Source organism: Hemiscyllium ocellatum, chromosome 19, assembly GCF_020745735.1.
Source record: "Hemiscyllium ocellatum isolate sHemOce1 chromosome 19, sHemOce1.pat.X.cur, whole genome shotgun sequence".
Lineage (NCBI taxonomy): Eukaryota > Metazoa > Chordata > Chondrichthyes > Orectolobiformes > Hemiscylliidae > Hemiscyllium > Hemiscyllium ocellatum.
The window spans coordinates 25,605,070-25,631,045 of NC_083419.1; the positions used below are offsets into that span (position 1 = coordinate 25,605,070).

The 25,976-nt window shown below is 39.2% G+C and overlaps 1 protein-coding gene across 2 annotated transcripts in view; it reads left to right on the plus strand.

The window, feature by feature from the left end:
* The window catches only part of lin7a (lin-7 homolog A (C. elegans)), a 68,000-nt gene extending 56,987 nt beyond the window's left edge, over positions 1–11,013 (plus strand). For both annotated transcript variants that reach the window (XM_060839306.1, XM_060839305.1), the window contains exons 4-6: positions 4,564–4,773; positions 6,086–6,292; positions 10,521–11,013. In XM_060839306.1, the coding sequence (XP_060695289.1) occupies positions 4,564–4,773; positions 6,086–6,292 (417 nt within the window). In that variant the 3' untranslated portion in view covers positions 10,521–11,013. The remainder of the gene's footprint in view (positions 1–4,563; positions 4,774–6,085; positions 6,293–10,520) is intronic.
* Positions 11,014–25,976: the final 14,963 nt, after the last annotated feature.

A 25,976-nucleotide genomic window follows, 5' to 3' on the forward strand; every position in this document is an offset into this window, starting at 1 on the left:
TCAGGAAATTTTGCATACTCAGCATATTTCAGAAGATGCAGATAGGACTTTAATCTTACAGTATGAAGTTTTGGGGTAAGTTGTCAACTAATGACTATCGGGAATGTTAAAAATCACAGTGCACACCTCTTTTAATAATATTGTATGTATTGTCTTAGCACAACAGTTTGTTTTGTTGTATTGGAAGCTGAATTTTCTGCTTCCTTCTGGGGTAATATCTGACTTTGCTTGTTGTCTGAGTGTTGAGCAAAGAGTTATTGACAATGCATTTTTTTTAGGGATATGGGATTCTGCCAGCTGTTACTTTGGTTTGTTTGCCTTGTGAAAGTTTTGAAGGGCTGAACGTAGAATTGATAAGTTGCTAATGAGGCCAAGTTCAACAGTACGTTTGATTCCTGACGTAGTGGTGGCAGGGGTGTGATCAGTATTTCTAACATGCAGAATTGCATGTGTACTCTGGCTGCTGTAATATTTTGCTTGCTGTTTCTTTTCCAGCAGCAGATAATTTACTAATCTGAGTGTTGGATCTGCTTAAAAGCTTTTTGTTTGTAGAACTTGGGAACAAAAGCACAACCCCACCTATCAGTTGTGTTATTTATATTTTATATCCTTCCTTGAGCAATCTTTATTTTCTCATTGTTTTTATTCACTCAGTGTTACTGGCTGGTCAGTATTTATCGCCCTTCCCTAGTTGCCCTTGAAGAGGTTATGGTAAGCTGCCGCCTTAAAGCACTGCAGCCCCGATTCTTTAGGTAGATCCGTGAACCCATTCTGTTGGGAATTCCAGGAATTTGTCCCAATGATAATGAAGGAATAACATTATATTTCCAAGACAGGAAGGTGCATGGTTTGGAGAGGAATTTGCAGGTGATGGAGTTCCCATGCATTTTACACCTTTGTCTTTCTAGATGGAAGTGGGTTTGAAAGGTGCTGTCTCAGCAGCTTTGGTGAATTCCTGCAGTGTATCTTATAGATGGTACACATTGCCGCTGCTGCTGAATGTCAGTGATGGAGGAAGTGGATGCTTGTGAATATGGTACCAATCAAGGGAATGTTTTGTCCTGAATAATGGTAAGCTTTTTTAGTGTTGTTGGAGTTCGCACTCATCCAGCCAAGTGTGGAGTACTCCATCACACTCTTGCCCTGTGTTTTGTAGATAGTGGACAGCTCTGTGAAGTCAGGAAGTAAGTTGCTCACTGAAGGATTCCTAGCTTCTGTAACCACTGTTTTTAAAAGGTGGGTCCAGTTAAGTTTCTAGATTAGAGTGGTGCTGGAAAAGCACAGCAGGTCAGGCAGCTTCGAAAGAGCAGGAAAATCGATGTTTCGGGCAAAAGCCCTTCATCAGGAATGAAGGCAGGGAGCTTCTGGGGTGGAGAGATAAATGGGAGGCGGGGTGGGGCTGGGGAGTAGGTAGCCAAGAATACAATAGGTGGATGGAGGTGGGGGATGAAGGTGATAGGTCAGAGAGGAGGGTGGAGTGGATAGGTGGGAAGGGAGATTGGCAGCTAGGACAGGTCATGGGGACAGTACTGGAGCTGGAAGGCTGGAACTGTGGTAAGGTGGAGGGAGGGGAAATGAGGAAACTGGTGAAGTCCACGTTGATGCCCTAGGGTTGAACTGTTCCGAGGCGGAAGATGAAGCGTTCTTCCTCCAAGCATCGGGTGGTGAGGGAGCGGCGATGGAGGAGGCAGAGGACCTGCATGTCCTCGGCAGAATAGGAGGGGGAGTTTAAATGTTAGTCCACGGGGCAGTGGGGTTGATTGGTGCGGGTGTCCCAGAAATGTTCCCTGAAGCGCTCTGCGAGGAGGCATCCAGTCTCCCCAATGTAGAGGAGACCGCATTGGGAGCAACAGATACAATAAATGACATTGGTGGATGGGTAGGCGAAACTTTGATGGATGTGGAAGGCTCCTTTGGGGCCTTGGATGGAGGTGAGGGAGGAGGTGTGGGCGCAGGTTTTGCAATTCCTGCATGGTAAGAGAGGGTGCCAGGACGGGAGAGTGGGTTGTTGGGGGGCATGGACCTGACCATGTAGTCACGGAGAGAACGGCCTTTGTGGAAAACGGAAAGGACTGGGGAGGGAAATATATCCCTGGTGGTGGGGTTTCTGATCACCGGTAACTCCCAGGTGTTAATAGTGGGGGATTCAGTGATGACAACACCATTGACTCTCAAGGACAGTGGTTAGATTCTTTGCTGGAGATGCTCGTTGCCTGGGGCTTGTGTGGCACAAGGTTACTTGCCACTTTTTGTCCCAAGCCTGGATATTGTCCAGAGCTTGTTGCATTTGGACATTGACTGCTTCAATGTCGGAGGAGTCGCAAATGGTACTGAGCATTTTGCAATCATCGGTGAAAATCCCTACTTCTGATCTTATGATGGCTTGACAGGATAAATACGAAGAATCTTTCTTCCCTTGTGGTAGAGTCTAGGACCAGATAGCAGAGTCTCAGACGAAAGGGGTGCCCATTTAAGATTGAGATAAGGAGAATTGCTTCTGAATTTTATGAATCTTTGGAACTCCTTGCCACAGAGATCTGTGCGGGCAGAGTTCTTAAGTGTATGTAAGGCTATGATAGCTTCTTGATCAGCAAGGGAATCAAGAAGGAAAATACAAGGAAGTGGATGTAGGGATTGTCAGATCAGCCATAATCTTTTTTTTATCCATTCACAGGATGTGGCTATTGCTAGCTAGGTCAGCATTTATTGCCCTTTCCTCAGTGCCCAGAGGGTAGCTAACAGTCAATCAAATTGCTGTGGGTCTGGAGTCACATGTAGGCCAGAGCAGGTGAGGAAGGCAGTTTTCTTCCTAGAAGGACATTAGTGAACCAGATTGATTTTTCTGACAATCCACAATAGTTTCATGGTTATCATTAGACTCTTAATTCCAGATTTTAATTAAATTCAAACTTTGCTATCTGCCGTGGTGTGATTTGAACCCAAGTCCCTAGAGCATTACCTGTATCTCCAGATTAATAGTCTAACAATAATATCACTAGGCCATTACCTGCCCCTTAATTGAATGGTGGAACAGGCTTGAGGAGCACAACAGCTCAGTCTTGTTCCTATTTCTTATTGTCTTCTGGTTAAGGGAAGGTCAATAATGAAGCAGTTGAAGATGGCTCGACCTAAGACACTATCCTGAGGAACTCCTGCAGTGTGCCTTGGCACTGAGATGACTGACCTCCAACAGGTACAATCATCTTTGTGTGCCAGTTATGACTCCAACCAGTGGAGAGTGTGCCTGCAATTCCCATTGATTCCAGTTTTGCAAGGTTCCTTGATGCCACATTCAGTCAACTGCTGCCTTATAGTCAAGGTCTGTCATTCTCACTTCTGTACTGAGACATGTCTCTGTACTAGATCTAATTAACCTAAAAGATGATCTCTCCACTGTTCCCTATTGATGCCAATGTCAGTTATCACAAGACATTGCTTTTCATTTAGCCATGTGACATGGTGAAATCAGTGCAAAGTGAGGAACTGAAAATTATGGCTCAATTCTGAAATTGTGAGCATTATCTCATGTAAAGACTGGGCCCATGCTAATGACACCTCCTGGCCTTTGGAATTGTATCATGTTTAGCTCTTGCAATATGGAGATACTGAAGTTCACTTAGAACTTAGATTTTCTCTCAGATTTCAAGACTATCAGGAATATTTTTAAGATGAGAGGAGAAAGATATAAAAAAGACATTGGGAGCTTTTTTTTTTGAGTGAAATGTGAGAAATTGTGTGAAATGAACTTCCAGAGGAAGTGATGGATGCAGGTACAGTTACAGTGTTTAAAAGATATGTAGATAATTCATGAATAAGAAATGTTTAGAGGGATATGGGCCAAGTGCAGACAACTGAGACAAATATAATTTGCGATGATGGTCAGCATGGACTGGTTGGATCAAAGGGTCTGTTTCTATGCTGTATGACTCTATAACAAAGGCCTTTCTCGCTCAGTCGTTTAAGGCATAATTAATTTATTTGTCAGCTTACACATTTACCGGCAACTGAAAGCACATTTTTTGATTGAGCAGCAGCTAGAATCAATATTATTCAAAGGGCTATTGAAGTGCAGTGGTACTGTCCATGTGTCTGGAATGCGTAGGCTTGGGTTCAAGCCTGACTTGCTCCAGATGTGTGCCATAACATCTCTAAACAGTCTGGTTGGTAAATATCTACCCACTGTCCCAAAACCAAGTTTCCTCACTGTGTAACTTTATGCGTTTGCAACATGGAAATTAGATGAGTGAAAAGCCTGAGTCTCAGATAACTGAGGTGAGGTCTCAAGTCGGTTTTACAGCCTATGAAAGTTGACACATGTTTTGACTTCTATTGTTTCAGAACTTTCTAGTAAAAAAAAGACAAATATTTTATTGTCATTTCAAGACAAAAATGTTGAACTTATCACAGGCTGATTTTAGAAGTATTGACCATTGCTATCAGTTAACATTTTTGAAACAATGTACAGAGATGAAAATAAAGATGTAGGTTGTGTGTTATAGGAAAAGTCAATATTTGATTTTGTTTCTGTGGAACTGAGTTTCAGAATTTCTTTTTTTCTTTCAGGCCACTGTTGCTGCTTTTGCTGCAAGTGAAGGTCATTCTCACCCCCGGGTTGTGGAATTGCCAAAAACTGAAGAAGGTCTTGGTTTTAATGTAATGGGTGGAAAGGAACAAAATTCACCAATCTACATCTCTCGTATTATCCCTGGAGGTGTTGCCGATAGACATGGGGGCTTAAAGCGTGGTGATCAATTATTGTCTGTCAATGGAGTGGTAAGTCAATGACCTCGTTCAGTTAAAGTGGACATTTACACTTGAGTCATGTGGTTTTTTTGGAATAATTTCAAAGTGATCAGTCTATTTTGTACTACTTACATCACTATTCCATTTAATTCATCCAATTTTATATTACAAGAAAGATCTATCATTTTGGAGTACTGTGAAAGAAGGGCTGAACATAGTCATCTGTGGAGTTCTGTTTATCAGTTCTCCAACGAGAATTTTTATTATCTACTGTTTGTTGCAAAAGCTTAACATTTATTTAATTTAAAATTAAGAAAGACAAACATAAGGCTGAATATATCATGAGCAACTTGCTGATTTAACTAGAAATTCAGTATTATTAATTGGAACAAAAATAATAGCTGGCATTTAACATATAACAAAGTGTTACAGGTCAGTGACCATGTTGATATTAAAGTGAAAAGTTGTGAATATTATTATGACCCATCGGTCCCCCTGCAATCCAAGGCCTAATAGCTTGCTTTAAAATTCCAAAAGTAGAGTACACAATCCCTTTCCAAGCGTATCATGTTAAATGTATCAAAGTGTAACAGAACCAGAACCAAGACCAAATAAATCCTCCATAGAGCAATTTTCCAAAAATGACAAATGGTAGGAATCTAGTCCAGAATTTAAGTCATGGTAACTTTGTTCTAGCCTGCTAGCTCTTGTTGAATGCATTGTATCGTCATGCTAATTTGTTTGAAACCTTTCTTTGTTTTTGACCAGTTTTCAAAAATTAGTGAAAGCAATAAGTTTTTTTTCTTTTTTGTGCATTTCATGATAATATACTGAGTTGACTTGCTGGCACTCCTATTCTCAAAGCTCAGGAGTTTAGTCAAGAATTTGTTTTTCATGACATAATGAAATTTTATTCAGTTTTATATTGGTTTCACATTAAATATCAATTTGGTGCTAAATGACTGAAAAAAAGTTTTATTTTTTAGAAGGGACTGCCAACATATTTGAAATTTATATATTTTCCATTGGGAACAAATGTGTTTGCTTCAGGCCATCCCTGAAATGAAATCACTTTTGCCTCGACTTCCTCCTGTGCTTTCTCTGCACCATTGTCTTGGGTGTGGAACTGTGAATGCCAACAATGCAGCTGTAAACTTTCCTTACCACTGGTCAAAAGATTTGTGTTCAAGCCCCATCTCTTGCAGATATGTATAATAACCTCTCCATGCAAGTTGATTAAAATAATCATAGCTGTGAGTTTACAATATTATTCAATGGCACAAAGTAGGTTTTCTGGACTTTGATTTGGAGTGTAGGGAATAAAATGTATTTGTTCTTTCAGAGTGTTGAAGGGGAACACCATGAAAAGGCAGTTGAATTACTAAAGGCTGCTCAGAACAGTGTTAAACTGGTAGTTCGTTACACGCCCAAGGTGTTGGAGGAAATGGAAGCAAGATTTGAGAAGCTGCGAACTGCCCGGCGCAGACAACAACAACAACTTCTGCTCCAACAGCAACAGCAGCAAGTCCAACAAAATCATATGTCATAGGTGAGAATATTCATCTTTATTTCAAGAGATGTGCTCAACTTGGGAGTTTAGACATATATAATTTCCTAGTGATATTCACCACAGCATCTGACCATGTTGATGTAATAACCATGCACATACTTTCAAGAGACTACTTTCATCAAAGCGTAGAATTCAATACACCAGAAGTACCCACATTAACTCAATTGTATCTTTTTTTTGCCCTCAGTGTGGATCAAAAACATCAAACAACTAAGCCAATCATTAATATCTAGCATTGTCAGTTTACATAGCCTCACATACAATGTGAGGTATGCATTAATGCACACACAGATTTTGACAGACAGCTTTACAATATCTGTTTTGGCCAAAGGGTCAGTTATTGTTACTCCTCATGGTAGACTGGTTAGCCCAAGATTAAATCACATGGAATAGAGGGAGAACTAGGTATTTGGGTACAGAACTGGCTTAAATGTAGAAGATGGTGGAGTGTTGGGGGTGGGGTGGTACTGTGGTGGAGGGTTGCTTTTCTGACTGGAGGCCCATGACCAGTGATGTGCCACAAGGATCGGTGCTGGGTCCACTGCTTTTCGTCATTTCACATCCAAATCATTTATGTAATAGGAGGTATAGTTAGTAAGTTTGCAGATTACACCAAAATTGGAGGTTTAGTGGACAGTGAAGAACTTTATCTCAGAGTATAATGGATCTTGATCAGATGGACCAATGGACTGAGGAGTGGCAGATGGAGTTTAATTTAGATAAATTTAAGGTGCTGCATTTTGGAAAAGCAAATCTTAGCAGGACTTATACACTTATAGGGAGTGTTGCTGAACAAAGAGAACTTGGAGTCTAGGTTCATAGTTCCTTGAAAGTGGAGTCACAGATGGATAGGATAGTGAAGGTGGCATTTGGTGTGCTTGTCTTTATTGGTCAGTGCATTGAGTGTAGGAGTTGGGAGGTCATGTTACGGCTATACAGGACATTGATTAGGCCACTTTTGGAATACTGCATGCAATTCTCGTCTCCCTGCTGTAAGAACGATGGTGTGAAACTTGAAAGAGTTCAGAAGAGATTTACAAGAATCTTGATGAGGTTGCAGGTTTTGAGCTTTAGGGAGAGGCTTGAATCGACTGGGGCTTTTTTCCCTGGAGCATCAGAGGCTGAGGGGTGACCTTTTAGAGGATTATGAGGGACATGGGTAGGGTGAATAGCCAAGGTCTTTTCCAAGAGTAGGGAGTGTCAAAACCAGAGGCAAAAGTTTAAGGTGAGAGGGGAAAGATTTAAAAGGGACCTATGAGGCAAGTTGTTCACGCAGAGGGTGGTGCATGTATGGAATGAGCTGCCGGAGGAAGTGGTGGAGGCTGGTACAGTTACAACGTTTCAAAGACATCTGGTTAGGCATATGAATAGGAAGGGTTTGGGGGAAATGAGACAAGTGCTGGCAAATGGGACTAGATTTATTTAGGATAACTGTTCAGCATGGACGAGTTGGAATGAAGGGTCTGTTTCCCTGCTGTATATCTCTGTGACTCTAATTATATGACAAACAGTGTATGTTTCTCGATTGGAAATATGTGGTTCTTTGGTTATTCATGCAATGTACATTATCCCAGCCTTCAGTAGGGATGTAAGTCCTTGATCTTGCATGCTATTCCTTATTAGAAGAGGAATTGAACACAAATGTAAGGCTGTTGTGTTTCACTTCTACAGGGCGTGGGTGTGACAACATTTTGAATAGTGTGTGCAATTTTGGTCCTCTTCAAGGTGGAATGCATTCAGAAGTTTACTAGATTGATAGCTGGAATGTGGTAGGTTGTCATAAGAGAGGTTGAACAGGCTGAGCTTCTTTCCACTGGAGGTTAGAAGAGGGATGACTTGATTTAAGTTTATGATCTTTCAAGGTCTTGACAAGATGGATGTAGAAAGATTGCCTCTCATGAGTTACTCCAAAATTAGTAGAGGGCACTATTTTAAAAAATAGGTCTTGCCCTTTTATTTCTGTTAGAGGGTTGTGAGACTTTGGAAATCTCTCTTCAGAGGCAATGAAGACGGGTCATATAATATTTTGAAGGTAGAGGATAGTAGATTCTTGTTAGGCAAGGGAATCAAAGGTAATTGGGAGAGGTAGAAACGTGGAATTTGAAACACAAATCAGCCATGACCTTATTGAATGATGGAGCAGACTTGAGAAAAATGGTTATTGTCTTTTCAATTTATGTATGTATATTCTATTTACAAATTTCAAGCAAAGTCAAGCCAATATCGTTCCCACATTCAATAAGGTCTGTTCTGTGTCATATTCTCACATCTAGCATCTATCTTTCACTAACAAAGATGCACATGTTGGGAAAGGTATCAAAGGAAACATAGGAGGCAGGATTGTTCAAGGACAAAGGGTGGCCCAGTGCTTAGCACTGATGCTTCATAGCACTATGGTCGCTGGTTCACTTCCAGACTCAGGTGATTGTCTGTGTAGAATTTGCACATTCTCCATGTGTCTGCATGGGTTTCCTCCGGTTGCTCTGGTTTCCTCCCACAGTCCAAAGATGTGCAGGTTAGGTGGATTGACCATGCTAAATTGCCTGTAGTGTCCAGGCTAGGTGGATTAACTATGGGAAATACAGGATTATAGGATGGGGAGTGTAAGTCTGGGTGGGCTGCTCGTCAGAAGGTTGGTGTGGACTCGATGGGCTGAATGGCCTGCTCCACAATATAGGGTTTCTATGACAATATTACAGTTCTCCAAAGATGAGGTGGCTGCAGGAGAAATCGAAGACTAAATTAATTTGCTTAGATCTAGATGTAGTCTGTAGGATGCCAACTAATGGAGAAGAAAAAAAGGTGCAAATTTGCAAGGAAGTTAGAGATACAAAAAGTTGAATTTCATAGTAATGGAGGTGTTCAGTTATCCTAATAGTACTGATATAGTATTACTGACAACAGAGATGGAGAAGAGCTTCTTGAATGTGTTCAGAGGAATCTTCTTAATTAATACATTCAGGCCCAAGAAAAGACACATTGCTGAATCTGGTTCTGAGGATATGATGGGCTAAGGACAGTGAGCGTCAGCAGGGAAAGAAAAAAAATATCGCTAATAAATTGTGTGGGATCAAGCCGGAGTAACATTGAAATGGTAGAGGGATAAATTTTAGTGCGTTGAAAAAAACTTGTGTAAATTGGAATGTAAGGCTGGCAGGAAAACCTGCACCGACACTGTCAGGCTGCATTCTCAAAAGGGGAGGGTTGGGCATGCAAAAGAGCTTTGAATGATAAAAAAGCTGGAGGGTAAGATGAAGTAATAAAAGAATGCTTCTGCTCGATGTCAGAGAATCTGATGATCAAGTGAAAATGGGAAATTCAGAGAGCCAATGCAAAAGCAGGTAAAGGAACTGAAAAGTTTGAAAGGTTAGTGGGAGTTAACTAGAAAGGGAGTCCAAAATGTTTTGATTGAAATATAACGAAAGTAAAGGGGTTGCAAAGGGAGAGAGAAAATTAGTTATGTACCAATAAAGGGGATGTAAACATTGACGTACCAGTCATGTTGACCGTTAGTAACACTTAAACCAAGTCAGACAGTCATGAATTCAAGCCCCATTGTAGGAATTTGTACATACTCTCTAACCTGGCACTTCAGTGTAGTGCTGAGGGAATATTGCATTGTTGCAGGTGCTGTCTATTGAATGAGGCATTAAACTGAGGTCCCTTCTCCCCCCTCAGATGGATGTAAAAGAGCTTGTGGCAGAGTGTCAAGAGAGTAGTTCCTGTATCTTGGCCAAAACTTTTCCCTCAACTAACAAAACAAATTGTGATCATGAATGTCTTTGCTTTTATGCAAATTGGCTGTAATGTTATCTTACATCAAGTGATTAAACTTCAGAACAAAACACGGAATGCTTTAGGGTGACCTGAGGTTGTGAACAGGTCTGCATGAATATGAATCCTTTTTTCCCTTCCTTTAAGCTTTGTGATGGTTTTAACCACCATGGGAGGGATGGGAAATCAGCCAGAATTTCCATTTCTGCTCAGTATACCATCCTTGAGAATAAAGCATGTTTGAAGTTTGTTATAAATGTAAGCATTATTAGATTACTATCGAGACAAATTAGCCTGATGTAGATTATTTCAATATATTATTGTTGAAAGTTGGAAAATAATATTTAACTTGATAACCAATTCAACCAAATGAAAGTCTTTCTTGAAGAAACAGTGCTGCTCTCAGATTTTGTCCTTCTTATTAAATTCTCAGATTTGTCAAGATCAATCTTCCAGACACCAAGTTCAGAACGAAACCTGGTCTACTTATGGCTATTTGCCATCTAAGAAGACTGTTACAAATTGCTGTGGGAGATGCAAAATGTTCAGATAGATCATTTGCGATAAATGTAGATAAATCAAATGCAAGATACTGTGTACATCATGTTGTAAATGATTGTGAAGTTTTAGCTAAGCTTATTGTAGCTTAGATCGAAATGGCACAAGGTTTTTTGCAAAGTAATAGAACAAAAGTATTAAGAGTCATAGTAAGTGTTACAATTTTTTTCAATATGATTCTGTTTCATTGCACCCTAATATGCAGAGTTTGGACAGAGAGGTGTACAAGATTTTCAATTCATTCATATTGGTTTGCAATTTTTAACTAGAAGAAGATTGCATTGTAATAAAAATAACCTTAAACAAATGGTATTTCTAAAGGAAGCATTAAAGAGATATCATATTTTAAAATTGTTATTCTTTTTCTAATGCACAATATAAGATTTTATTTTTCCAATTACTTATTTTAAATTAAAACCTTGTGCCTAATCATAAAAGCCAAGTTGTAGTTAGCTTTGTGAAAAATGTTTAGATACATAGTCAAATGCTCTTTGACGCAAGAGGAGCATATCATATTGAATGACGAGATAAAGTGAGACTGGTTACTCAGTCTGCTGTATTGCAATATTGCCAACCTTCTTTCTGTTGATTGAAAGATACGGAGTGCAAATGATAGACAGCTCATCAAGAAGGTTCCTTGCCCTTGTCATTTATATCACTGTATCCAATTTCATTTGAATCCTTACCTTATTTCCTTCTAGCTCGACTCACTTCAGCTGAAGTGCAGTGGCTGCCATTGATATGTGTTGTGAACGCTGAATTGCAGCAAAATAAAAGGTCTGTAAGATAGGGACATCACCACTGGTGAAATCTTTCATCATTGATGGACCAGTATTATGTACTTGGTGGTTATAGTGGAGATGCTGATAAAAATATCATCCATATACTCAGAAGTATCTATCAGTGATTCTTAAAGTAAGACAAATGTGTTCACACTGAATACTTAGAAGTAGTGACGAAGAAATGCATTAATCCATTTGCTGTCTTCCATAAAATGACAGCTGAAGAGTTTAGCTGATCTTGCATTCCTCCACTTCATTGTTTTATTTTCATTTTTCTACTTGTGAGTTACTAATTGAGAACTAACTAGGTAGTCATGTCAAGAAATTATATTTATGTTCAACTTGACATCAATGAATGCTTCACAGAAATGTGCACCTGACATCTGCACTGCTGTTTTTTTTTACAACACCATTTTATTTGATATTTCCATAACCACTTTTAAATTGAGAGAGAATGGGTGAGAGGGGAGGGAGAGGAGAGAGAAGGGGAGAGAGACAGACAAAGGGATGGTAGGGATGAGGAGGAAGATGAGAGAGGGTGAGAAGTGGTAGAGTTTCAAGGGAAGAGAGGGAGAGGCAGACGAGAAGAGAGTGGGCCAGGAGGTAGAGGTGGAAGGCGGGGAGGGTGGGGGGCAGTCAGATGAGGAGAAAGAGAGTGAAGAAAGCTATGATCAGGGGCAAGGAACAAGAGAGTGAAGGCAAGGGGCCAGAGAGAGGACAAGAGGAGGGGGAGAGAGGGAGGGGGAGAGTTGGGAGGAGACTCGGGGTGAAGAGACAAGGGAGAAAGAAGGCTGGTTGGTGAGAGTTCACAGCAAGAGTGTTACGTGGGAACGAGATAGTGAGGAGATGGGGTCAGGAGTTAGACTGACCTCAACAGTCTTCCTCAAGATTTTCTCCCTTCTGCCCTCTCCTCTATCTCCATATACCCATTCCCAGCACCCTTTCACTTGCCCATGCCCATCTTACACCCCTCCCAAACTTTCAACTCACCTCCCTTCCTCCCTCATGGCCTCTCTGCTTCAGTCCACTGCCAACACAAACGAGTTTCTGTGATCACTGCTTTCATGCGTATTAAGTTAGCATATTATTCCTTCTACTGTAAGGGCTTTTGACTAAAAGCGCATGCACAGGTTGGGAAGAGAAGGATAATGGTCATTTGTCAAGGTGTCAGCAAACATGGACTGTGCAAATGCTTTTAAAAATATGGTTTTGCAGAGTCGAGAAAAAATGTACCTGCATCAGCTATCTACTTTGCTGTTTTATTTTGTGATTTTATATATTATTTTGAATGCAACAATAAATAGAAATTGTTCTGTTTGATGTTATAAAAAGGTTTTTGTCCCAATCATTTTGATTGGCTTTTCCTTTACTAAAGCATGCTTAATTGGAAATTCATATGTTTGGCTTGAAGGAATAGTCAGTCTTTCATTGTTTGTGGAAAAGGTGATTGTCTTACTATAGTTGCATGTGATTTGTGAAATGGTTTAATGCAAACTTACTCTTAAAAATCTCAATTTGAGGTTAAATTTTATAGTGTTTTTAGTATGTTGATTTCAGGTTATGATAAAACTTTGGACTGTTATTACAAATAATGTTTTTATTTTCTGAAAACTGTTAGACTGTCTTGTAGCCCTCCTTGTGTACTCACATCTGTTTCCCTGCATTTCTATTAGGGTCAGCTTCCTACCTCTTTACTTAACCTTTGTGTCAGGAATTTCATTGCACTAAATACTACTGTATTTCATATGCATGTCAATAATACATAAATAGCAATGGATTTAATTTTTTATTCAGCTTAAAATTCCATGAGTAATGCTGAGTCATCAAATCGTCAAAGCCAGTGGAACAGCTGAATGCCCTGCTAAATTGCCAGAGCTAGGTTTAAATAGTGTAGAATTGTGCAACACCTTCAGACCAATTTCTGGAGCAGATTTCCACCAAAATCTGCAGCTTGTGAATGAGACGTGTCTCTCCAGTGATCTCATTTTTAAAATTTTATGAAACTCTGCTGCATTCATATTGTATGAAGCAGCGATAAACCAGTAATATTGTATTAACAAAATTGTGCACCTATAAAATGAGCAAAAATAGCCCACTGTGCTCGGCATCTCAATTCTGAGAACTGCCACTTAATACCTGTCTCACAGCTAGTGCAAGACCTTTGAATGAGATTCTCAAAATCCAGGACTGTTTATGCTGGAGAAGGAAAAGCTCATTGGAGCTATTTATTTATTCACATGTCATAAATAAACATGATTACCACGCATTCAGGAGCTTAGGGTCATGGGCTCAAGCTTAGAGGAACGACAGTGTCCTAAGAAATCAAATTTGACTACATTCTATGGTGCTTAGTGAAAGGATGAAACCAACTACTCAGAGACACAGAGGTAAATTTGCTGAAGAATCGTACAGGTAAATGGGGGTTTGGGTGATTGGTGATGATAGAAAATGGACTGCAATTTTTTTAACTGTCCTTAATATATACTTCCAATATTCCCATTCAGCTGAGAATAAGGTATTAATTTTCAAACCAAAGGTAACCATTAACAAGCTGCTGTACATAATGATACATGATTGCATTGACACCAATTTATTCCCATATATTTTACATTTGGATGCATACCTGTTCAACCGGTCTCTGAATTTCTATCCAATTGATTGCACGACCTGTTACCAGTGGTGTTGCATGCATTAATCCCCATGCATATCGTGCCATGAATAATTTACCGCCAGGTAAATTGTAGTGTTTGAAATATGGAGTAAATAAAACTACATGTGAATAGAGAATTAGAAATCTGAGGTTACACGACATCATTCAGAATAGGACTCTGTTTAGATTTGAACAATTACAATGGAGAAAATGGTTATGGGAAGAAAAATATGGATTTTTTAAAAAGCTGTTAATGGAGAAATTCTAATGTAGCTGCGTGATAGAGTTGCCAATTCCTGCTCCTGTTCAAATGAAGTTTGATTGTGTGCCATTACCTACAGTTTACAATTATTTCACACTTTAAAGTGTTGTCCCCTGTATTTGAGCACCTTTCCATAGAGTGTAACTCAATAAGAGTTAAGCTGTCAAGCAGGGATTAAAAAAAAGGAAAAATAAATACACAAAATCGAGGCTTCAAATCTTGAGGATATGACCAGAGTCAAGTAGCTACCTTAATTTGAAACTGTTTGTGACACCTTCAGGCAGAATTCATGGATTGCTGATAAGTACTGCCTGTCCAAAGACAGAATTACTTTTTAATTTGTTTTTGTGTTCAGTGATTCTTCTGCCCCATAGTTCTTATGCTAATACTTGAATTATCAAATATTTGACTCTATGTTACTTTTGGGATCTTTTGTGAATTTATTTGGTAGAACATAAGAGGTAGGAAGAGAAGCTTGCAATTTTGGCTCTTCAGCTTTCACCACCCTTTAATACCATACTGGCTGATCTCAACTTGGCCTCAACGCCATCTTCCTGCCTGCTCCCCATAACCTTTTAACCCATTACAAATTAAAAATATGTCTGTCTATCTCCATCTTAAATGTATTCAGTCACCCAATGTCCACCCCATCTGTGGTATTGAATTTTAATGAAAATTTGAGAGAATTAATTCCTCCTCATTTCTGTTTTACAATTTTTGTCCTTTTGTCTAAAACTGAGACCTCGCTTTCTCTCAATTGCCTCATAATGGGAAATAGTTGACTTCGTGAAAACATTTCCAACCTCAGTAGCTTTGGAGATGTAAGATTGTACTTTTGTTGGTGGGAGTAGAAAATGTTATGCATTGCCTGTTGGAAGGAGGTTGGGATCTATGCACAATGGTCCTACTCGTGTTCAGGCTGAGTGAGCTCCAGCCATTGAATTGGAAAAGATAGCCGTGGTACAAAACTGACTGGAACTCTCAGAATCTCTAAGTATAGAAAGAGGCCATTTGGCCCATAGAATCTGCACTGACTCTCCGAAGAGCGAGTTACCCCTGCACTATCCCTGTAATTCTGCATTTAGCACAGATGTCCATCTAGCCTGCACACTTATAAATGCTACAGGTAATTTAGCATAGCCAATCCACCTCATCTGCACACCTTCGAACTGTGGGAGGAGAAGGGAGCACCTGGCAGAAACCCACGCAGACACAAAGAATGTGCAAACACCCAAGACTGTAATCAAACGCGGGTCCCTGGCGCAGTGTGGCAGCAGTGCTAACCACTGAGCCACCATGTCACCCAACTTTACTTCATTGAGTGCGGTCAGGCCACATTAAAATATTCAGCAACACACTTTTTGGTGCCCTGCCACTGCAGACATGCGATTCCATATGATGGATTAAAGCAAGAGAGGGGCATTTATTAGATTCCCTACAGTGCGGAAACAGGCCCTTCGGCCCAACCAGTCCACACCGACCCTCCGAAGAGTAACCCACCCAGACCCATATCCCTCTGACTAATGCACCTAGCACTATGGGCAATTTAGCATGACCAATTCACCTAACCTGCACATCTTTGGACTGTGGGAGGAAACCAGAGCACCCGGAGGAAACCCACACAGACACTGGGTGAATGTGCAAACTCCTCAGACAGTCGCCCAAGGCTGGAATCGAGCCTGGGACAATGGTGTTGTGAGGCAGCAGTGCTAACCACTGAGCCACCGTGCCATTATCTTCCAAACCTCAGACCAACCTAAAAATATTTACAACCAATTAAATATTTTTTGAACCATAGTCACAGTTGTAATTTGTAAATCAAGAAATTGCAATCAAAATGATGCTCAGTTGTCTGCCCTTTTTATCAATGTCTAATTACACCCCCATTTTCTTTCAATATTAGTATTTACCAAATTGTAAATTTGGATATGAACTAATATAAATCACTAAAATAGTTGTACACTTACCCACTAAATGAGAGAAGAAAATTTCTGGAATGTTAGCACTGTGCCAAGACCCTGGGTTTGATTTTAGCCTTGGGAGACTACCTGTTGGAGTTTGCACATTCTCCATGTCTGCTTGAGTTTCTGCCAGGTGCTCAGTTCTCCTCTCAAAGTCCAAAGGTGTGCAGGTTGGGGAATTGGCCATGCTAATTCAATCAGGTTCACTTTCTAATCAACAGCAGAATAATAACATTTATTGAAATTCCGTCAGCCTCCAATATGTTCTCCCATTGAAAGTCTAAGGAAAGACATGAAAACAATTCAAAATAACATACCATGTTTATAGTTGCAAACTTTGCATTCATGGGATTAACTGTTCATGTCAATTCACACTGACAGTCATATGACTGAAAGTAAATTGCTGCCAAACTTGTTTGGCCAATCAATCTTACAAGACAATACATGGCTTGGAAAGGGTGGACGCTAGGAAATTGTTTCCGTTAGGCGAGGAGACTAGGACCCGTGGACACAGCCTTAGAATTAGAGGGGGTAAATTCAGAACAGAAATGCGGAGACATTTCTTCAGCCAGAGAGTGATGGGCCTGTGGAATTCATTGCCGCAGAGTGCAATGGAGGCCGGGACGCTAAGTGTCTTCAAGGCAGAGATTGATAAATTTCACAAGGAATTAAGGGCTACAGGGAGAATGCGGGTAAGTGGAGTTGAAATGCCCCTCAGCCATGATTGAATGGCGGAGTGGACTTGATGGGCCGAATAGCCTTACTTCCACTCCTATGTCTTATGGTCTTATACATAAATATCAAAAGACAATTTCACAGAAAGGCCTGCATGCTGGTGGATACAGAGAAATGAAATATTCATATTGGTGCGGTGGATTGAGGCAGAGAGGGATTTTACATCTGGTAGTGGCTCAATGGTGATACCAGATCAATAAATTAGGAATTTCTATTCAGCAGTACATTCTGATGTATCTTGAGCTACAAACCAAAACTTATGAAGAGTAATTGATTCTATTGTGGAAATGTTCAGATCCTTTGGTATTGCTTTCTCTAAATCTGCTCCACAGTTTTGATATTAATTACAGCCTCAATAGATTCAACATAACTGTGGTAGCACATTATATTCTTCATATTGGTAGCTAAGGGTACTGTCCATAAATATATAAACTGTAAAATTTTGGCATTACATTAATGTTTCAGATTGTATGAAATAATAGATCCATAGCAATGTCTTGTGAGTAGAATGTATAAATGCTGTATTTATTTGAATCTTAGCTGAATTATTTCAAAGTGGATATAAACTGACTTGTGTTTCAAGATGATGTTGGCATTGGAATAATATCATACAAATCGTAAACATGTCGCACAACCAGCCTTTTCTGTTTTAAATCATATAAAATCAGCCTTGTTTATCCCATTGAATCATCTTGCAATTCCTCAACTCCTTTAACGAGGCAATTTTGTGAATAAGATTAATTCATAACTTGTGGGAGAAAAAGTGTTCTTGTTCATTATCAGCATTTACTGCCTATCCCTCTTTGGTCTGAGAATTTGATCGCAACTGAATTGTTTGTAACGTTAGTTGAGTAAGCAGTTAAGAATAATTCACTCTTGTAGTACTAGAGTCACATAATAATCATAGGCTTCCTTCTTTAGAATACTGTGGTGAGCGTGTTGAGTTTTTGCTAGCAGTTAAGCAGCTTTATAGTCATTTCCACTGATAATAGATATGTTGGAAATGAATTCAAATTCTCAAATTGCAGTGTCAAGAAATTAGAAAGGGTGGCCAGCCTGTTGAGACGTTTGAAGTCAGTAATAGTTCCATTTAAAAGTTTCATCACCAGGACTTAACTAGTGGAAGAAGATATTTATGTAATGTATACAGCCCGGCAGGTTTCATTGTGCTGGTTGGTAGTAACAGGAGACTCCCTCCATAATGCCCAGATCTCTTTCCCCACATGGTTAGTCCCTTCACCACCTTCCCATGATAGAACCTCTCCAGCCATCTTCATAAAAGCAACGTATTCAACATTTATTCAAATTCAGATCCAATGCCACACACCACTGTTCCAAAGTGCTGAAGAGTTGTTTGATTTTAAAACAAAACGAAGAACTGTTTTATTTTGTGTAGATGCTGGAAAACAGAAACAGCTGGAGAGTCTCAACAGCTCTGGCAACATTTGTAGAAAGAAATTGCACAGGTGTTGTCAAACCTTTGAGTTTCTCCAGTTTCTGTTTTTGTTGTAACTACATGACTTTGGCTGAGGAACAAAAGTCTCACCTGACAATTAAGTCAATTGGGCATTAAATGGCTGCATTATGACCAATGGTCCCTGTGGCTGGCCTCCCTGCACACTGTCATCAACTCTTTAGCTGAGAGGGATTAGTAGTTGGGAATCTAGCACCTTGTATAATTCAACACATTGCAGTAAAGTAGACACTCTGTTACTGTACCTATAACATTTCAGCTAATATTTGCATTAAGATGTTTTCTGGAGTTCTTGTTTTAGAGATTGTGCTAGCAGTTTTAAGTGTTGGATCGCTTCAAATACTGTATACTAACTCAAGTCTTAACTCAAGGACTTGCATTTACAGAGAAATGTTTCATAGTATCAATTGGTCATAAAATAATTAGCAGCTAATGAATCACTTTAACCCCAATTATTTTTGTGATGTTGATAAATGAGATAATAATTTGCATTGAGCAATATGCCACAGCTAAGTAAATATCTAACTCGTTACTCCATTATTGATATTGGCTAAAGAAGGAATATTTGTCAAGGAGAATGCCACTTTGTAAACGATACCCAGAATAGTTAAATGATCAGATGAATTGGTCAAACATTTGAAAATCTGCATGTCTATTAGTGACTGATTTGTCTGATTCAATAATTTATTTGAATCGTACATTGGAGTTTAAACCCCACAGCTTTCTGGTTCAGGGACAAGAGCTGCTGGTTGTGTAAACCTACATTGAAAGCAGAGCAGTTATTGGAAAATGTCATAGGAGGTTTTTTTTAAAAAAAGAGGGAGTAATGTATTCAGTTTATGCAACATTCCTATTCAGTATTGCCAAAACTTGGACATTAAGGTATGAAGTTTCTGCTCACAATGCACTTGGCAGTATATAACCGAATGTGCTAGTTTTATTGATATGAAGTAACATTCGCAGTTGACATTTCCGTTATCCTCACTCGTTAAAAATACATGGTTCGGTATAAGTAAAATGGCTACTAAAATGTGAATCTGGTACAGATTTTTAAGTGCTATATGCCTGAATTTGTGTGACAGCCTGTTTTGCATTTGTTCAACAGGTTCACAATATCAATATGTGCTATTCTCATTAAAGATTGTTACTCTTTCCTTCCCCCATTCGCAAGGTGCAATTTTCATTAAATTATTTTTCATTCTAATTTGGACATTGTATTCATAGTCAGTTATTCCATCTACACGCTGAAGAAAATATCGCTTTAAGCAACATCAGCCAGTGTTTGACTGGCAAGTATACTTTTTTGGGGGCTGAAAAGTTAACCTGACCAAATAAGACATTCCATGGAATTGCAAGTATGATCATGACTGAACTATTCCTTTTAACTTTTCATGATGTCAGCACGTGCTATTTTAGTTTTCCTTGTTTTCTGACATTTGAATTAATAACTATTACATTTGTCTCTGTGTGATGAAGAAGGACATCTGTTGAGCTGTTGGGTAATGCACACGTTCACCCAATATAAATTACTGAGGACCAGCCTTGCTGCTTTTGTGACATAACTACATTTAGCTCATGAATAAATATAATTTCAAAATGCCCTCCTGTGTCTCTTGTGTTGCAGATTTCTGTCAAGGTTCAGACTTCAACCCAGATAATTTATTTGCAAACTGGAGTACAAAATACATAGGTTTTACAATTAATTCTGAATCATCAAGCTCATTGTGACAAGAAGCTGAGTGAAATGTTATTTCTGCATGGAGAAATATAAGAATTAATACACGGGTAATGTCTTGAAGGTTATGAGAGTATATTTGGAAGTGTATTTTCCTTTTTTTTCTACCTGGTTTTTGTGAGGCAATTGTGCAAATCAATAAAACCTGATTTAATAATGCTTTTATTATAATCAGGTGTGATACAACAATAAACCACAAAGAAAATAAATAAAACCTCTGTTTTTCAGACACAGACCAGTTATTGTATATCTGGTTGCTATGGAAACATTTACATGGAATTACAACAATCTCTGCTAAGATAATTACCTAAGTGAATTCCTATCTTAACCTGGGATCTTATCAAAAATACATTTTGATTGTTTTGAAATGAGTGCTGTGTTGGTGGACTAATGGCTCTCCTATCAGTATAGATCCTGTCAACATTTGAAAGTATTTAATGCAGATGAAACAGTGAAATGAGAGCTGTCATAACCACAGAACAAAGACTGAAGTCAGACTGGCTGGCAGTTTGCAATTAAATTAATTCTAGATCTGATCTCAACCTTTAAACCATTGATTTGTTTTCAGTTATTTCATCTTATTGAATTTTGGTATTGAATTAAAGTTAACCACATGATAGATTTCAATTAGAAAAACAGAAATTGCTGGAAAAACACAGCAAGTCTGACAGCATCAGTGGAGAGAAAGTAAAATTAATATTTCGGGTCCAGTGAACCTTCTTAGAACTCAAGATTACAGTTCTCTTGTTTTTACTAGATTTGTTTTGATTAAATTTGTTTATCCAAATGATCAAAACTAGAATATAATGAAGATCTTTAAAATAGCCACTTCCACTGTATGATATATTTCAACATCTCATTCTTAGACTATATTTCAATTTAATGCGGTTGTGGTGACTAACATTATTGACACAGGTAGCTTGTTGGCTACCTCATGTGATCTGATACTGCTTATTACTTGTGGCATACTATCTCTGCCTCTAAACTCTGGTCTGAGTTCAAGTCTCCCTTCCTTTGAAGGTGTGTCATGACATACTTGAACAGGTTGATGAAAAATATGTAACATTTACTACTTCTGGAACTTACAACTGAAATAAAACCATTGCATTAATGGAAAATTATCCTTTCCCACTTGCTTGGCCCTGAGCTGCAACTCAATTGATTGTGACTAGGGAATTGGTACTGTCTGACAATATCAAATTATATACATATCCAAATAACAATCTATTTGTCTGGTCTCAACAACTGTCCCAGTGATTAGATCAGGAAATTAATTTTTTTTTGTAATTGTTTGTGTGCTGTGGATATCTTTGTAATTGCTTGTACCTGTGGTATAACATTGACATTTCCATTGCAACCACTGGTTCAGTGGGAGTCTTGTTGAACAGCAGTAGAAAGAGAGAGAAAGATCAGATTCAAGTCCCACTTTAGAATGTAATGGTTGATTCTTGAAGCTTTGCTTGAGGCCCACTGAAAATGTTACCTAATAGAGTGACGAAATGTCTGGAAATGAACCTTCCAACTCTGCGAGCAAATCTATATCCAGAACCTCAACCGGAACTACAAATCTTCTCAAAACTCACTTAATTGCTGTCTTTGTATTTGGGTAACCTAATGCTCCAAAGCAGTATAGCTGGTGGAAACTGCAGATAGCTTACAGGATGTCCTCTCGAAGCTCTGGACCCAGGCCTTAGCCTTGGGCTGCACCACCAGGACATGGGTTTGAACTGGGTAATGTTAAAACCAATATATTCTATAAAACCTGTAGAAATATAATTGTATCTGGATTGTGCCTTGTAGCTAATCAGAACTAATAAACTTTAGATTTAGAGGCTCTCTCAAACTCAGTCAATAGCTGTAATTAGTTTATGTCTAACTTAAAGTGTAACCCAAAATCTTACAATAGGAACACAAACTTTCTCATCCTAACATGGCTAAGTAGGCTCATGTATCATTAGACTTAAGCAATTTTCAGGACGGATTGCTGGACTGCTCTGAAAGCCTCTGTGCCACTGTAAGCAATGACTTTCACAGTCGTAAATCAGTCTAAATTTCCATTGCAGCACTGAGATATTGGATGGCTTTTGTGTTGTGACAGAAATTTGAGACCTTGAGACATACCATCATGGGTGACTCCACATGTGGTATTGTGGAATTGACCATCACATCTTTGGTCAAATGAATAGACGCCATTTCCTATGTGAAGTCATGCCAAGTTCACAATAGTTTGCACTACCCAAGTCATTGTCTACATCCTCTGCAGCAGAATCTTCTCTGATCTTGTCCTGTTGGAGCCCGACACATGAATAGTCCATTATGGTGGCCTGGTGGCTGCTCAGTTGTGCCTGGTGGCTCACCACATGAGGTCCCTCTCCTCCAAAAACAAACTCTTGACTTCATCATCATTTCAAATTATTATTCAATTTTCAACCTCCCTTTCCTTAACTATGTTGTCCCTTCCCAAATTGATGCTCATCTTTCCTTGAACTCGTGCATGAATTCTCCAATCATGTTTGTCCTGAGCATAATATCAAAATAACTCATTAGCAAAGTCACAATACATCCTGTGTGATTGTGACAAAGGTGAACTTACCCTGTGTCTGACTTTAGCCTTTAACGTGGTTAATCAAGCCATCTTTCTCCAATGCCTCACCACTGTCAGCCATTTTGGGAAGCTGCACTTCCCTGATCCCATCCTTAAAAATCTATTTTTGACTAAAAATATCATCTGCACTGGTTTCTCCTCTTACTCCCACACTAAAGTATCTCTCCTTGGTGCATTTTCCCAGCCCACATGTTGCACCCAGTGGCGTAATCTAGATAAGCACAGGATCAAATCTTCGTGGAGTTGGAAAGGCACTGTTGACATTAAGTGATGGGCAGGATCCAGGTGTAAAAAGTCCCATCCACGTGTGGAGCACATCAAATTTTTTTGCAAATAATGGGAAGAGGACAGGACATGAAATATACAATGAAACTTCAAAATCGACAGATTATTTGAAATCTATGCCAAGTTGAAACAAATCCCAATTTGGCTGTTGCTAAGGCTTTGCCTGTCATGTGAGAGTCCTGAGTTGATGGAGTAGACTGAAATGCTATTCAAAGGCAGATAAGGTCTGTTTAAATTCACAATCTAAACTATTTTGAGTCACTTGCTCTTTAAGTATGAGGAAAGAAAATGGTAACTGACAAGAAGTTTGAAGCTTTTGTTGAGCAATTCCCCTGCACATTGAACCCTCTGGTAGTATCTATTCAAATTGGCAAATTTCAAGAATTCTGCTGCTCAGTAAATAATTACTTAGAAAAAGTTAACTCCAGAGTAACCATTAGGCATTTTGATTATATCTCATCAGGGCTTGAGTATATATGAAAATACAAACGTTTTGTTGAAGATATTTGTCTTGCACTTATCAGGACATTCCCAAGAATTCTACTATAAAGGGAAATGACATTTTTGTATTGAATGAAGTAATGCAAGTTTATTGGTTGGCAAGTTTACTTTGATAGAGGTGTTGCCATGTAGAATCAGCAGCTATTTGATGACTGACGGAGAACTGCCAACTTTTGTTTAAATTTAAACCATGAAGATTGATTGTGATTGGTCAAAGCATTGCCCTAAGTTATGACCTAGAGAATAGTTGTCACTCATTTTGTTGAATTGAAAAGGTGCACACTGTGTACATGTTATTTCTGTCTGCAAAGGACAGAGGTCTGTGTATTAACGTATGTAGACTCTAGTTCATGCATATTTAGTTTCTGGTATGTACAAGTGCCTTAAATCCATTATTTTATCAGTGCTGGCTAATTACAGAATCGCACCTAATGTTGACACTGTTTAAAGTTTTGCAAATACTGGGTGGTTGGGGGTGATTAATATTTTTCCTATCCTGACCTGCCAAAGGACTGTACTATTTGATAGGATTCCCCAATCTTTCGAATGTATGGTCACATAACTAGCATCATACTGGAAGTGACAGCTGCGTTGGTGAGATTGGCAACCCGCTCATCCAATGTATTATTAGACATGGGCATGATGACATGAGGTGGGTGAATTGATCTTGCATAAGGACTGAGGATGCACCCAATTTGAGAATGTGAAATTCATCCTCTCGTACTTAGTCTGCTTAAATCAGAGGAATGAGGGGCTTTGTTGTTGGGACAGTTGCCTGTTTCATTTCAGATTTCACACATGTAAAACATCCACATGAGAAAACAGTGGGCCAAAGGCTGGCAGTGTGATCATTCTTTGCAATGACAAATATTCTTTATGCTGTTTCACACTCTGAAGAGAACAGATGGTAATGGTGGGTGAGGGATGCTTATTTAAGTGCATACACAGCTGAACTGGAAATGTTCTATTCACTTTGATCATTGTTCCGCTTCAACAATGTAAATTACCAACCCAAAAAAATCACTATTTTCCTTATCTTATTTCCTGCTTGGATTCATACACATTCCCAGACATTTCAAATGTGGCAAAGAATCTCTCTTGCTGAACAAGTTCTAATCTAACAGTCAACTAAATTATGAAACTCTGTTTTATTGTTGGTCTTCCTCTGAAGATAAGCAGGACATCTGAAGCCCCCAGTGAAATTGTTACTGGTGCTTTACTGTTACATATCAGGATAAGTGCTGCTAGTATGGGAAAATAAAAAATAGGAGTAGGAAAAGCCATTCAGCCAATCAAGCTTGTTTTGCCATTCAGTTAGATTATCCTGATCTTCTACCTTAATACTGTTTTCCACTCTATCTCCATAGCACTTGATACCTTCAGAATCTGGATAAAGGTAGCCTGTGCCTCTCAATTGCTAGTCCAATGACATTACCATAATCCACCAACTCATCAAAAAAGTTATCAACAATGGTGAGCTGTATCTTTTTTCCTTTTTTCTGTACCATCAAGAGTGCAGGATTTCAAAGAAGGCAAAATACAGCCAATGCTGGAACTTTGAAACGAACATGGAGAATGGTAGAGAAACTCAGCAAGTCTGGCAACATACATGGAGAGATAAACAGGGTTAACATTTTGAGTCTAGTATGACATCCTTGGAACTGGTCTGAAGAAACATATGGAGTTGAAATGTTAACTCTGGTTATCTCTCCACCAATGTTGCCAGACCTGCTGACTTTCTCCAACCCCCTCTGTGTTTGTTGCAGGATTTCTATGGTGGAGACAGAATATCATCGAATCACTGCACACACTGAACAAAATCAATCTGATAGGTGCTTGAATGATGTGGGCTATGATGTGATTTGCAGCAGAATCAGACAGAGAAGTCTGACGAGGCCAATCTCAACATCAGGAGCTCACTCCATCTTTGATGCCTTTCACAAATGGAGAAGCAATTATCTCTCCAGGCAGCGGTGAACTGCCAAATAAGGAGGATTATTGCTTGGTAAACAAATGTTGATAGCCTTACTCATCTCATTAATATTCAGCTTTCTATTGTGCCAAATGCACCAAAAAAGCCAGGCATTGTGAAGACTCAACATGGAAACTTCATGAATTTAGCTCATCGACTGTTTCAAATAATCTCCGTAATGTACACTGGACAAAAACATTTCAGGGTATGTTGCATGAACACCAGCTGTGTGCACCCGACATCCATTGACATTGGCATTCGGTGGGTGCCTGCCTCTGAGAAACTCATGCTATGTTTCTGATCCACTGACCAGATGCTTTTGCACTTCAATGCTGCATCTCAGGCTGCAACGGCAACTGTTATTGCAAT